Source organism: Ichthyophthirius multifiliis (genome assembly GCF_000220395.1).
Source record: "Ichthyophthirius multifiliis unplaced genomic scaffold scaff_1120509251125, whole genome shotgun sequence".
Taxonomy (NCBI): domain Eukaryota; phylum Ciliophora; class Oligohymenophorea; order Hymenostomatida; genus Ichthyophthirius; species Ichthyophthirius multifiliis.
Window position 1 is genome coordinate 13,542 of NW_004086181.1, and position 15,014 is coordinate 28,555.

The 15,014-nt window shown below is 14.4% G+C and overlaps 2 protein-coding genes across 2 annotated transcripts, besides 39 other annotated features; one reads left to right on the forward strand and one right to left on the reverse strand. All coding sequences in view use genetic code 6, as the record gives it.

Annotated features, from left to right (window-relative positions):
• The first annotated feature begins 20 nt into the window (after positions 1-20).
• Positions 21-74: a microsatellite.
• Positions 31-75: a microsatellite.
• A 559-nt stretch (positions 76-634) lies between these two features.
• Positions 635-670: a microsatellite.
• Positions 654-789: a microsatellite.
• Positions 790-1,332: 543 nt separating this feature from the next.
• Positions 1,333-1,377: a microsatellite.
• Positions 1,333-1,384: a microsatellite.
• Positions 1,385-1,413: 29 nt separating this feature from the next.
• Positions 1,414-1,464: a microsatellite.
• Positions 1,465-1,509: 45 nt separating this feature from the next.
• Positions 1,510-1,558: a microsatellite.
• IMG5_144970 (phosphoserine aminotransferase, putative) lies at positions 1,532-7,576 on the reverse strand (the record flags this gene model as incomplete). The annotated part of the gene is made up of 12 exons (XM_004031166.1): positions 1,532-1,653; positions 1,704-1,781; positions 1,827-2,657; positions 2,698-2,827; positions 4,026-4,071; positions 4,542-4,701; positions 4,761-4,823; positions 5,109-5,180; positions 5,301-5,393; positions 5,739-5,835; positions 6,664-6,676; positions 7,551-7,576. 12 exons carry the CDS (start codon positions 7,574-7,576, stop codon positions 1,532-1,534), a joined length of 1,731 nt encoding a protein of 576 aa, XP_004031214.1.
• Positions 4,093-4,150: a microsatellite.
• Positions 5,205-5,252: a microsatellite.
• Positions 5,206-5,251: a microsatellite.
• Positions 6,017-6,068: a microsatellite.
• Positions 6,342-6,413: a microsatellite.
• Positions 6,423-6,463: a microsatellite.
• Positions 6,971-7,023: a microsatellite.
• Positions 6,971-7,116: a microsatellite.
• Positions 7,131-7,184: a microsatellite.
• Positions 7,134-7,179: a microsatellite.
• Positions 7,577-8,580: 1,004 nt separating the features above from the next.
• Positions 8,581-8,688: a microsatellite.
• Positions 8,597-8,628: a microsatellite.
• A 9-nt stretch (positions 8,689-8,697) lies between the features above and the next one.
• IMG5_144980 (hypothetical protein) lies at positions 8,698-9,165 on the forward strand (the record flags this gene model as incomplete). Its single annotated transcript, XM_004031167.1, has 1 exon — positions 8,698-9,165. The coding sequence occupies one exon, from the start codon at positions 8,698-8,700 to the stop codon at positions 9,163-9,165; it is 468 nt and encodes a 155-aa protein (XP_004031215.1).
• A 47-nt stretch (positions 9,166-9,212) lies between these two features.
• Positions 9,213-9,271: a microsatellite.
• Positions 9,272-9,406: 135 nt separating this feature from the next.
• Positions 9,407-9,446: a microsatellite.
• Positions 9,447-9,478: 32 nt separating this feature from the next.
• Positions 9,479-9,542: a microsatellite.
• An 888-nt stretch (positions 9,543-10,430) lies between these two features.
• Positions 10,431-10,498: a microsatellite.
• Positions 10,487-10,571: a microsatellite.
• Positions 10,489-10,568: a microsatellite.
• Positions 10,489-10,571: a microsatellite.
• Positions 10,492-10,570: a microsatellite.
• Positions 10,492-10,571: a microsatellite.
• A 541-nt stretch (positions 10,572-11,112) lies between these two features.
• Positions 11,113-11,198: a microsatellite.
• Positions 11,199-11,326: 128 nt separating this feature from the next.
• Positions 11,327-11,360: a microsatellite.
• Positions 11,361-11,521: 161 nt separating this feature from the next.
• Positions 11,522-11,629: a microsatellite.
• Positions 11,630-13,455: 1,826 nt separating this feature from the next.
• Positions 13,456-13,512: a microsatellite.
• A 287-nt stretch (positions 13,513-13,799) lies between these two features.
• Positions 13,800-13,839: a microsatellite.
• Positions 13,840-14,032: 193 nt separating this feature from the next.
• Positions 14,033-14,077: a microsatellite.
• Positions 14,033-14,169: a microsatellite.
• Positions 14,064-14,131: a microsatellite.
• Positions 14,170-14,979: 810 nt separating the features above from the next.
• Positions 14,980-15,014: part of a microsatellite that runs on past the window's edge.
• Positions 15,013-15,014: part of a microsatellite that runs on past the window's edge.

Sequence of the window (15,014 nt, forward strand, 5' to 3'; positions counted from 1 at the left end):
ATAGTAATTATAATGTTAATAATAAATAGGAAATAAAAAATAAATAAAATATAAAATAATAAAATTAAAATAAAATTTTGAATAATATAAGTAGTTTTTGTGACGAAACATAAAAATCAATAATTGATCTTTATAATAAGTTAAATGAGATATGTAAAAGTGTAAAAAAAGACGAGAAACTTTAAGAAAACAATTCAAGTATAGGAAATTTAAGTAAATACTTGAATTTTATAAAATAAAAAGAAGATTAAAAAAATATTAAAAATAAAAAATAAAATATAATCTAAATTTGTATTCCTAAATAAAAAAAGGTTTCTTAATAATAATTTTATGAAAAATAATAAGAAAAACATAAACTAAGTTTAAATAAATTAATAAGGGAAAGTAATAATAAAGAAAATAAAAATAATTTAAATTAATAATAAAAATAACCAACAATTAAAATAGTTTAGTAAAAACTTGAAAATAAGACTTAAAAAAAGTATTCTCTTGTAAATTAAAATTGTATTATATTAAATACTTCGGCTTTAAAACTTTTTAAAAAAAAAATACTACATTAAGAGAATAAATTTCAACAAAAATAAATACTTATAGAGATTTTTAGAAAAAAAATATATAAAAAGAAACTTCTATAAAAATTAATTTTCAAAATTAATTTTCTAAAAATAATACTTACAGAGAATTTTCTAAAATTAATACTTAAAGAGAACTTTCTAAGATTAATTCTTAAAGAGAATTTTTTAAAACAGACACTTAAAGAGAATTTCAAAGAATGAATTCTTAAAGAGATTTATTAAGGACAAGTAATTAATTTTAAACGAAAAAATCTTAAACTATTCATATTAATATTCTTAAATAATAAACTAAATAATAAAAAATTATTAAAAAATAATCAACTTTCTCAAGAATTAAAACAGATATAACTAATTCGACTAATGTGAGTCATAATAATGTTTAAAAAAATTAAAAGAAAGCTTAAAATAATAATAATAAAATTAATAATTTATGTCAGACTAATAATAAATATAATAATTTAAGAGAAGCTTATTTCAATTATGCAAGAATAGTTTAGACTTAAAGGAATACTTATAATAATAATAGTGAGATTTTAAGTCAAATTAAAAATAATACTAAATAATTATTAAAAAATAATTAGAAAAGTATCTTTTTAAAACCTAATATTATCAATAATAATATTTGAACACTAAAATTTATATATTTTTAATTTTTTTTAATGAATATAATGCATTTTTTTATTATAATATTAATTATTTTATATCAAATATTGTGTTTTTATAGAATTAACAAAATATTCAATTTAATTATTATTAAATATATAATTTAAATAATTTATAATTATAAATATATATATAATTTTATATATCAAAACTATATAATTATATTTTGAATAAATATATTTAATTCAAATATTTATAGTTAATTAAAATTTATATATAATTAAAAAAGTAAATATCAATTAATATATATATATATATATAAAAATTTATTAAGTTTAGTAATTTTTTTGTTTTCAAAGTTTAGATAATTTATTAATTTTGATTTCATTTTTTTCCATAAAATCATTCATAAAATCTCTTAATTTATATATACCTTCACTTTAATTGCCATTATAAATAGAAACACGTATACCCTCTTTATAAAAATAAAGTTAAATTTAACAAAAAATTCAATATTAAATTTACTTGTAGCAGGATGTCCTCTTAATTCAATTAATCCATTTTATTCAGCTTCTTAAATGAATTTATTGTCCAATTAATCGTCTAATTTAATTTTAAAATAATATATATATATATATATATATTTACTATTATTGCAATTAAAACTAATATTAAGTCTTGATCTTTAATCATAATTTTGACAAAAAGGTACAAAAAACCCTCTAGAGGAATCTATGATATCCCAAATAATCTTCGATCTTTTATAACTAAGTTCTTCCCAATATTTAATTCCTCCAGGAGCTTAATTAAGATAATTAACATATGTATAAGTCGAATAGACTAAATAAGTTGCAGGATGATAATAAAAATCAGGGCTTAAAATATTACTCCAATCAGCATAAGAAGGGGTGTATTTTTAAGCTTTTCCAAGCAAATTTTTTCTCACAAAGGCAATAGCGCTTCCCGAAACTCCCAAATTTTTTTGAGAAGCGGCATAAATACATGCATATTTATCTGTTTCGATTTTTTTAGTTCCTAAAGAACTAGTCATATCGGAAATTAAAAGTTATCCATTTTTAAATACAGGAGGCTTTTTAAATTCTAAACCACTCAAAGTTTCATTGTCGGTATAGTGAAAATATTTTGCGTTTTCATCTACATTCCAATCCTATTATTTTGGAATTATGTTCTATTTTTCCAATATAGGATGAACTAAATTGATTTTACCGAATTTTTAAGCTTCTTTATATGTACGGGCACCCCAAAAGCCTGTTACAATATAATTTGCAGTATCATTTTAGTCATTTAAAAGGTTTAAAGGGACACTAGAATTTAATAAATGGGCGCCTCCTTCCATTAAAAGAACTTCGAAAGTCGAAGGAATATCGAATAGATTTATTAGTTCTTCTTTACATTTTTTATGTATTTCTTTGTATTCGAATTAGTCTACGGAAAACTCTAAGGCACTTATTCCTGTGTCTTTGTATTTTTTTTTTATTAAAAGTTTTTTTTTTTTTACCTTAAAATGTAAATAAGGAATCATAACATCTGTTTTGGACTTGTAAAGGTAAAGAACAGGGGCCAGGAGAAAATGTATAAATGTCTCTTTTTTCAGCTTCTATTTACATATTATGCAAATGGTGAGTTTTCTTTAATTATTTTTAATTTAATTTGTTTATTTCTGTAATTTTTTTTAATTTATCAAATAAATTATAAAACGTTAATTTTATAATTTAAGTAAGTTGGAGGGGGAGGTTAAGGAACATTTTTTAATAATATTATGAATCTTATATATTAATTTAAAACATTATTTTATATTTAATTTTTTAAAAGTATTATTGGCAATAAAAAATGAGAGCGAAAAAAATAATTATGATCTTTTTATTTTTTGTTTAAGTTTTTATTAAAGATTACCAAAAAAATGATAAAAATAAATCATGCTAAAAAAAAATATTCTATTGTCTATTGTATATTTAATTAATATATAATTTAAATTCATTTAGTTTAATTTTATTTTATATGCAAATAAAATAATTCTTTGCTTAATATCGTTTTTTTTTTTTCTTCACATAAATAATAAAAATAAATCTTTAAATTTATTTCATTTTGATGTTAATATAATAAAAACACTGCAGATACTATTATATAAATAAAAAGAATCACAATAAAATTATAAATAAATTAACTAATATTATATTTTATATAAAAAATTTAAATAAATATTATTATTTTTGAAATACACTAAAAAAAGTAATTAAAAATAAAATATAATTAAGTTGCGTATTATTATTATTGTGATGTATTATATTAATATTATTAGAAAAGCTTAAACATTATTAATTAATTATATTAATTTTCAAATATAAAAATATTAAGTTATTTATATGATTTAAATATTGCTATATTTATTTATAATTTTAAAATAATAAAATAATTATTTATTAATACAACTATAATTAAATATTTTTTATTTATAAATAATTAATACTCATTATTTAAATTTATATTATTTAATTTAATAAAAAAATACATTTATATTAACATTTTTTTTTTTATATAAATCAAATTAAATAATTAAAAATATTTATTAATATATAACAATAGTTTTTTAGTATAATATAAATTTATATAAAACACTTAATTTATATTAATAATATAAACTTCAATTATTTTATAAAAAAAACTTAATTTTTTTTTTTTTAAATATATATTTTTTTAGATGAATTTTTAAAGAATTTAAAAGTCTATATATATAAACTTTTTTTTTAATTTTTCTTATAAAATTATAATTATTAATTGTATTATTTTTTTAAAAATTTTAAATAATAAAATTTATTAATGATTTACATAATTAAAATCAAACATTTTTATTACTTTTAATTCTTTTAATATTCTTAATAAATTGATAAAATTTATTAATTTTACATTGTATATATTTATTTATTATTATTATAATTAATTTAATATTTTATTTAAATAAAATAAATAAATATATAATATAATATATATATTTTTTATTTTTTTCAAGCTTAAAATTAATATTTCATTTAATTCATTAACAAAGTTTCTTTATGGTAATTTTATCTTAAATTCATGCTTATATATATATAATCTTTTTTTTTAGTTTGTTCTTTTTATTAAACTTTATTATTATATCGTTTTTTTAAAACATTTTAATCCTAATAGTCATTTTTTAAAGTTAAAAGAGGAACTTAATTTTATTCTATTATTTCTTTTAATTATTATTCATTTTGAAATTTAGTTTATTCAAATTAATTTATATATTAGTAAACATTAAAATATATTTAAGAATTCGCTAAATCGACATTATTAGAATCAAAAAAATGCTTAAATTATTAATACATTTCATTTAAGCAATTATACATTTGATTCATATCGACTTAATTATTATGAATAACATTTAATTTTTAATTCCAGACTGGTTAAACTCCGTTTATTTTTCTTAAAAAGGCTACACATGAAGCAGCTACTACACTTTAGTCATATTAATAAAAAGAAGATTCTATTATTTTATATTTATTTATTAATAAAGCATTTTTTTTTTTTTAAATTTAAAAATACATTCAAGTAATAATGAAGTTAATAAAATATAATCATTTTCTATTTTTTATAAAGTCTAATGAGCTATTTATTATTATTAAATGCATTATAATTATTAATTATTATCAAATTCATCTTTTGTGCTTTTATCTTTTTTGTTTAAATTTGTTTTATTTAGGTTTTATTTTTCTTTTAATACATCACCAAATTATTAGGTATTATTATTGTCATAAAAATAATCATTTGAAAAAATAATTCCTTAACATAAATAAAGCTCTAAAATATCAATAGTTGTAGTACATTATAAATTCCAATTTAAAAGCTTTAAAATATTGGATTCAGATTAACGAAAATCACTAATTTAGTTACATTAATCAAGATCACTTGCTTACATTAGTTTCGGAATGAAAGGAATTTTAAAATCTAATTCAATAGCTTTTGCTATAAAAAATAGATATAAAAAAAATATATAAATATATTTATATAAATATATATATATATATATTTATATATTTTATTTTTTTAAAAACAAAAAAAAAATTTTTTAATATTTTTATATACCTGCAAGCATTACACTTGTTGAGGCATATACTTAGTATTAATTTTTTTATATATTGTTTATTCTTGTTAAGGTTGTATCCATAAATTATATAGCTAAATGAATTGTATTTATATTTAATTATAATCTATTAGATATTTTCCATATAAAATTTAATAATTTATTTCTAATCTTTTTATTTTTTATTATTTATTAAATTATATTAATATTATACTTTTGAATAATATGAGCCATTGTTAATTTTTATTTATGGAATGCGTTATTTTTATAAAGAATTATAAATATAGGTTGGATTAAAAGAGGTTCCATAATTTTTTGAATGTAATTTATATGCTTATATATTATTTTCCTTTTTTATTTTAAGTTAAATAAATTAATATTTTTTTTATTTTTTTTAAGTTTTAAAAATAATTTTTGAATGATAAAAATAAAAAAATTACACATATTAGTGTGCCACAATTAAAGCAATTTGTTTAATTATTATTTTTTACAGTCTTTAAATGTTTACAATTATTTAATTCTTTATTTGTCATGTTACTTTATTATTTTTTATTTATTTTAATTTCTGTTTAAATTATATTTTTTAACTAATTTTATTAAGTTATTTTGAATATAAAAGTTAAAATATAAAAATTTATGTTTTTATTATATAAAGATTCGAAATTAAAAATTTTATTTTTCTAATAAGAATGTATTATTTTAACTAAGTTAATTTTACTATAATTAAAATAATATAATTACTATAAAATAAATATATAAATAATATAATTTTTCAAAATAAATAAAAATATTTGTATATATTATAATAAAATTTAATAACAAAATAGAAAAGCAATTCTATATATCTGACAATTTTTATATTTAAACTAATTTGGGAATAGAAAAAAAGATATAATTTTGATTAGTATCAAATTATAAATTAATTTAAAATGATAGGAAAATTATTCTATTTTTTAATAAATACAAAATTTTATTTAAAAGCTTATTTTAAATATAAATTTATATCATTTTTATGAGCAAGATTTTTTTTTTTTTTATGGTATAATTTTTTATTAAATTAAAAATTAAATTTTATTTAAAATAAATAATGTAATTTATATAAATATAAAAATTAATAATGTAATTAAAGAATAAAAATAAAAAATAAAAATATAAATATAAAAATTATTTTTTACAAAATTTTTATTTCAAATATTATAAAGATTAAATAATATGACAATTTAATTATATATTATTTTTATTTAAATTAAAAAAAATATAAATTACTATGATTCCTATTTAAATTTTAATGTTTATTATATAAAATAGTTTTATTTATTTTTAATATATTATAATATTTAAGCAATTATTTAAATATATATTTACTCTTTTATGATCACTTTTTTTTAAAAAATATATATAATAATAAAAAAATTATACATGTTTTTTAGATTTCTTGAGTTATAATTTTTTGAAATTGCTTTCTTTAAATCTAACTTTTTTTTATTTTTAGTTTTTATAAGTTATCATCAGATTAGAATCCTCCAATAATTAAGTCTTTTTTCTTAATAATAGATCGTAGACTATAATTGCTTATATTAGATTAATCTAACGAATCATTAATGTTATCTTTATTTAAGTTCTTTAAATGTCCATGCATATTTTATTTATTATTAGCTTAAATATTAAATATTTATTATTATTATTATTATTATTATTATTATTATTATTATTATTATTATTATTCCTATTGATTTAAATCTTGTTTTTAGTTTATTATTTATTTTTATTAATTTTATTATTATTCTTTTTTATTTTATATTTCTTATTATTATTCTTTTTTTTAATTTGTTTATTATTTTTATATAATTATTTTTTCTATTATTTATTAATTATTATTTTATTCTTCCTTTTATTCTAAAATAGTTTATTATGATTTATTATTTTAAGAATTATTATCTAATTATTAATGTTATTATTATTAGTTTATTTTCTATATCAAATATTCTTTTTCTTTTTAATTAATTTCTTTAAAAGTAGAAGATTTTTTAGAATCAGTTTCTTTTATATTTGTTGGAGATAGTTAATTAGTTTATTTAACATTTAGTGTTTGATCCAATTTACTTTCTATACTATCACTTTACTAAGATTTTTATTAGACATATGCATTTAGCTATGAGATTTTTTGTAGTATTTATTATTATTAATATTTTTTTTTTAAATAAAATAAAAAAATTATTATTAAATATGTTTGATTACCTTTATATTTTTACCGTGTTTTCGCCATAAAAACTTTCATTTTTATTTTCTTCAATATCGTTTGTATTTTAATATATTAGTTAGGAATGGTTTCTTATGAAACTTCCTTATTAATTAATATTTATCTCTTCTTCAGGTTAATTGTTATTATTTTTTTCTATCGTATAGGTTATTTCGAAATTTTTGTTATTATTTGAATGCTTATCATTTATTATTATTTCTTATGCACAGCAAGTACCCATATTTTTTATTTTATTTAAATATTTTCTTTATATATATTTAAATAAAAATTATTTATTAATTTTTTTTTATATTTTTTTTTCTTGTTTAATTAATATAAATATATATTAACTAGTTAAAATAAAAATAATTAAAAAGTGTGAAATATTAATTTTTTTATTAAACGAATAAATATTAAATATATAATACACATTTATAAATACATTTTATAAAAAATAAATATTCTTTTATTTTTTAATTATTTATTTCTTCTTTTATTATATAAAATATTTTAGTATTTTAATTTTCCAATAAAGAACAAAGCTTTATTCAATATATATAAATGTAGTATTAAAATTAATTTGTAAAAAAACAACTATCTCAATATTTAATTTTTTGTTTTGTTTACCGTTAAGCAATATATTTAGGAGAAAAAATATTTTCTCTAAATAGCTGTATTAAAAGTGTTATAAATAATAGGATATTTTAATAGTTTATGGATAATATTTTTCTTTCGCAAGAATGTCTATTGGAAGCACTCTAAAGTTTTTAGGGTATAAATTAGTCGAAATTTATGTAAAAATATAAACTAATTATTTGACTGTGATGGCTTTTTTATTAAATTTGGATTTCTTGAGAAAGGGGGGGGGTAAATGTATAATGATTTATAAAAAGATGAATAAAGGAACTTTCAGAAATTTATCTATGAAGTTAAATTAAATAAGTATTCAATTTTTAAATATATATGAAATAATTATGCTAAAACTATAAATTTTATTATGAAAAAAGATAATACTTTTAAATATATAAAAAAAAAATTATTTTAATTTATATAAATAAAATATATATATATATATATATATATATATATATTTTATAAGAATTAAATAATATATACATATTTATATATATTAAATTTATATTAATATTAAAATTGAATTTATGGGAACTTATAAATCAAAAGGATTATAATAAAATGTATTCGAATAAGAATAATTAGATGAATCTCCTCCTGAAGTATAACCGAAAACGAGATCCCCCATGCCCGATTTATGGAAATTAAATATACTAAGAGGTAAACGAGAAGATGAATTAAAAAATGAGGCAATGCCCATTGCAAGAAGGAGATGTAAAAAAAAAGTGACAAAATTTATTGAATGTGAAAGAGAATGGGGAAAATATTGGACTGTTTTTGAATGTTAGGAGGAATATTAAAATATGAATGAGTGCTTTTAAAGAGAAGTAGAAATTGAAACTGATAAATTAAGAAGAGATATGAATAGACATGAAGAATGGTGGTGGAAAGTACTTTATGATGAACAAGGAGAAATTGGGTAGTAGGCTTAATGGTAAAATGAATGGTGGCTTACTTTATTTATTAATAGGCTCCACAAGAAATATTTTGAGTGATTTTTTATTGTTAATATGTGTATTTTTTTTATTATAATATAAAATTAATTTTTTTATATTTTCTTTTATTTTTATTTTTTTAATTTTTTTTAGATTTATTTATTTTTGATATAAAAAATATATGTATTTTTTTTTTAAAAAATTATTATTAATGTTTTTTTTAAACAAGAAATTGTTTTTTTATAAATTTTGATTAATTTTTAATAAAATTTTATGTAAAGAAATATTTTATCTTATAAGAAAAAATAAAAAAAAACTAAAAAAAAAAAGAAATAAAAATATTTATTTAGAAAATATATTACAAAAAGGTTATTATAATATATATAAAAAGATATATATATATGTATACATATATATATATATATATATATATATATTTTTTTTCATTTATATTTTATTTATTATATTTATTCTAAATTTCTTAATTTAATTTTTTTTTTAAATCTATATATTATGAATCATTTTATATTTTTTGTTCAAATAAAAAAAAGATAGAGAAAGCGTTTATTATTAGTAGTCAGAATACTTAATTATTAATTATATCTAGTTCAAAATTATTAATAAAAGTATTACGCTTATATAATATTATTTATTCTATATCCTTAAATTAAGGATATCATTAAGATCTTTTTTTGATTTATACTTTATATATATTTGTTAAATAGACTTTAATATTAATAATTATTAAATTTTAATAGAATAATTTAATTTATGTTTTTGTTAATTTTTAAATTTAATTTGTATTTGATATGGCAATAATTTATAAGACATATGTTTAATGCTAGTGTTATTTATTATAAAACAATTTTAAAATTAAAAAATATATATAAATTGTAATTTTATCTTTTATATTTTTATTAAAAATTAAATTTTTTAATAATATTTAATTTATTTTATTTTTTTTATTAAAAAAAAAAGAATCAATGTTAATTAACTATATATTCTCCTAATTAATATATTATAATTAATTATTTTTTAAACAAATTTATTCTTTTATATATTACTATTAAATATTCAAAACTATCATAAAGTTCTATAAATATGTTTATATATAACTTTTTATACTTATATTTATTTAATATTATTAATTTTTAATTTAAATTATATGAAAAATACTTTATTCTTTCATTTAAATATTGATTTTAAATATATATTTTAATTTTCTATAATTATCAATTTAAATTAAATTATATATAAATGTAATTTTTTATAAAAATAAATGTTTATTAATTTATTTTATATAAATTTAAAAGTTTAACAAAAATTATATTATAATAATAAAATATATAAATATATATAAATTTCAATTATATATATATATATAATAAAAAAAGAAAGAAAAAATAATAAAAAAAAAAAAAGGAATAAAAAAAATAAAAAAAAATACAAAAAAAATAAAATAAAAACATCAATATATATTTAGTAAATAAAAACAAAAAACAAAACAAAAAATGAAAATAAAATTCATATTAAGAGGCGATTGCTACAAAAATAATAAAATTCCAAAAAATTATTAAGAATTAGTAGATATAGTAAAAGCATAATTCCAAAATAAAATTCCAGAAAATTTTTGTTTCAAATATGAAGATAATGATAAAGATTCAATTAACATAGAATCGTAGGCAGATTTTGAAGCTTTATAAGAATATTATAATTCCGAAAATTTAAAATCAATTAAAATTCGTATAGATTAACTCTAGAATAAATAATATATAGATTACACAAATTCAGTATAAATAATTTAAATTAAATAAATAAATAAACAGATAATTGTGCTATAAACTTAAGCATGAACCCATTCTAACCTATTTATTAGCGAGTAAAAAAAATATGCTCAAATAATTCTAATTAATAATAAAATAATATAAGTTAATCATAATGTTCTTATTAACCAATTTAAACAACACCAAGCTTATCTAAAAAAACATCAGGGATAAATACTTAAGTATAATAATAATAACAATAATAATTGTAATAATTATAGTAGTTTTAATAATAATAATAATTATTATTATAATAGTAATAATAATAATCTTAATAGATGCCAATAATAAATTATCAAAATAGTTAAGAATAATAATAATAGGTGAATAAAAATAATAAATAAAATTAAAACTAAAACTACAGTTTTAATTTAACAAATTAATAACAAAACAATAATTTAATAAATATATTAAATTAATAAACATTTAAATATACAACTTCAGAACATGAAGTTTCTTAAGGAAACGGAAGTCCTTGCGAATAAATAAACAATAATTAAATTTAAGATAAAATTTAGGAAAGTAGAAAATAATAAATATAACCAATATTTAAAAACATTTTAATGTCATAATAAGAAAACAAGTAAATCGTAAATAATAATAAAAATAATAAAGAAAATAATGATGATAGAGATAATAATAATAATAATAATAATAATAATAATAATAATAATAATAATAATAATAATGATAATTATAATTAATTATGTAAAAAAGATTAAAGAAATATAAAAATTCCAAATTTAAATATAGGAAAAAATTAATAAAACCATAATAATCTTTAATAATTAGATTAAAATTTTAAAATTCCTTGTTAGAAGTGTTTTTTTAATAAAAATTAATTTTGTTCCTTATGTGATGGACAAAACTTTATTTTAATTATGAAAGAAGACGAATTATATTAAGTTACTAAAACAATAGTTTAAGAAAAGCTTAAATAAGCTGATCATATATTAAAAACAGTTTAAAAAAAACAATTAAACATTGAAAAAATAACTAAAGAAAGCATGAAAATTGTAGAAAATATAATCTAAGGAAAAAATATTTAATAATAATAGGTATGTATATTGTGTAATAGAGATAATTCTGATGAAGAATTTAGATACATATGTGTAGATTGTAAAAGTTTAAATAATGCTTTTTGTTCTGAATGTGAAAAAAAACACGATTAAAGTCACAAAATAATCGAAATTCATAAAAATGATAATCTAATTTTCCAAAATTAGTAATAAAATATGAATTTTTCATATAAAGTTTCATAAGACACATTCGAAAATAATTAAGAATAATAAAAAAATTAAGAAGATAATTATTAATAAAGGCATAAAGTTACGGGTAATAATAGCCTAGCAAATTCATAAAATATAAATCCTGTATAAAAAATTTGTACTATAATAGAAGAAAAAAAAAAAAATTTTTTAAATAATAATGAAATTATAGGAAGAAATTCTATACTTTTTTTAACCAATAAAAATCAAAATTAAGAAATTGAAAAAAAAGATACAATATAGAATATATAGAATGATTTAGTAAAATATATAATAATATTTTTGTTTTATTAATTTAATATATAAAAATAATAAAAAGTAAAAATAAGTACAATAATAAAATCTATAAAAAAATAATACATTATAGTAAAATCATAGATAAAATATTTTAATGGATTCAATGTGTATAATAAGTAAAAATGCAATTCCTTAATAAAATAATTTATCGAGATCATTAATTATTTCGGGAAGGACTAGTTTTACTCCTTTGTAAAATATTAGTTCACCTACATAGAATTAAATTAATGTTATTTAAGCGAAATCTATTAAAAGTTGGTGTATTTAATAAGCCATTAATAATACTGTAATTACTTATTAGGAAATTCAAAATATCGGAAAAGAAAAATGGCCTGAGAATTTATTCCTTTAATGTATTTCGGGACTTTTAGATTAATATAAATAACCAGTACTTTCAATTGATAAAGGTTATAGTGTATTTTTAGCTTTTGCATTGAAGATACCCAATGATTGTAAGTCTTTTAATACAAGTTGGAGACTATAGTATGTTATTAAAGATGATCAAAATGAAGAAAAAAAATTCTTTGGACCGAAAATTCCTATTAAATATGAAATGAAGGAAGACATGGGTTTAGAATAAGAAATATGTATTTATTATATTTAAATATAAATATTTATATATTTTTTTATTTATAAATATATATATGTATTTTTTTTTACGTTTTTTAAAATAGTAATAAATCCTTAAAAAATTCTATAAGATATTATTTAAGAAATTTTTGATAAAGATGATAAATAATAAATTAATAATTTTATTATAGAATTAGATGATTATTTATAATGCTTCATTAAATAAAAAGATCCTAATCTAACATTTCCTATGTTACTTATTAAATATATTGAATTTTATGTTAGCTATAAATAATAAAAGTAAGAATAATAATGAATAATTATAATATTTTAAAAATAATAATAATAAATTATATTATATATGGTTAGAAAAAATTAAATAATGTAGTTTTTTATTTATATTAATTTATTATTTTAATTAAATTATATTTTATATAATTAATTTTTTAAAAAATAAATAATATTAAAATTTATAAGTTAATATCTATTAACTAAATAAAAATTTAAGTAATCATTTATATATAATTTTTTATATTTTTTAGTTTGATGATTATTTGATATATTTATTTAGGAATTTTATGTATTTAAAAGAAAATAAAATATTAAAAAATATAATTATATAAAGTTATTATAAAAAAATATTATAGATTATATTGAGTTAAATTAATATTAAATATAAAAATAAAAAAAAATAACTGAAATATTAATTATAAAAAAATAAATATTATATAAAATTATTTAAAATATATTATAAAAATTTAAAAAATAATTATAAAGAAAAAAAAAAAAGAAAAAATTCAAAAAAAAGAAATAAAATTATATTTATAAAATAATGAAAATAAAAGAAAAAATAGAAAAAACAAACTTTAAAATTTTAAAAATCATATAAAAATACAAAATATTAAAATAATAAAAATATTAATATTAAATAAATATAATTTTAATAAAAAAATAAATAAACTTATTTAAATATTAAATTTACTATTAAATATATATTAATTATATATTATAATAATAATTTTTTGTATATAAAATATTTAATAATTTTTTCATAATAATTATATTAATTTATATATATATATTAATTTATGTATTTAATATATATTTTTTATTTATACTAAAAATATTAAATTTAGATCAGTTTTTTTGTATAATTATTATTATTTAAAATTTAAAATCTAAAATCCATTTTTAATTTAATAATTTTATTTTTATTTAAGAATACTAAATATATTGTTACTTTTTTTTTTTTCATAAAAATAAGAATTAGTAGTAGAAATATTAGTAATATTTTATTAAATATAATCATTAAATAATTTATATATGAAAGATTTAAAACTTCAAATAAAATTAAATAAATATTCTATTTTTGATTTCAAATTAATATTAGACTTTTTATTTAACGAATTTACTATATTAATTGAATAATTCAATTTTTGCTTTATTTTTTCATAAAAATTGATATTAATAGTGTTCCAAAAAAATTATATCGTAACTTTTTTTTAATAATATAGTCTATTTGTGGATAATTACTAATTTTTTTAAAAAAAAATAGTAAACAAAGAATAATATAATATTTAACTTTTTATAATGTTTTTCTTATTTTAGGCTTTTTATACCTGTTCTATTATAATTACTTATTATCATATACAATTTTTTTCTATAGTATGCTTGATATAAATATATTTCTATTCTAATATAAAATTAAAATAAAAATAAAATTTTAATTAGATATTTAATTTATTATTAATATAAGTATAAATATTTAATTTAAATATTCTTTATTCATTAAAATTATATAAATTTTAAATATATTTTTTTTTTAAAAAAAAGTTTATTTTATTAAAATAAAAAAGATTTATACTAATATATATTTATTATAAATAAAAATGTTTAATTTTAATAAAAATTTTAAATAAAAAAACAATTAAAAAAATAAATATGAAATTTA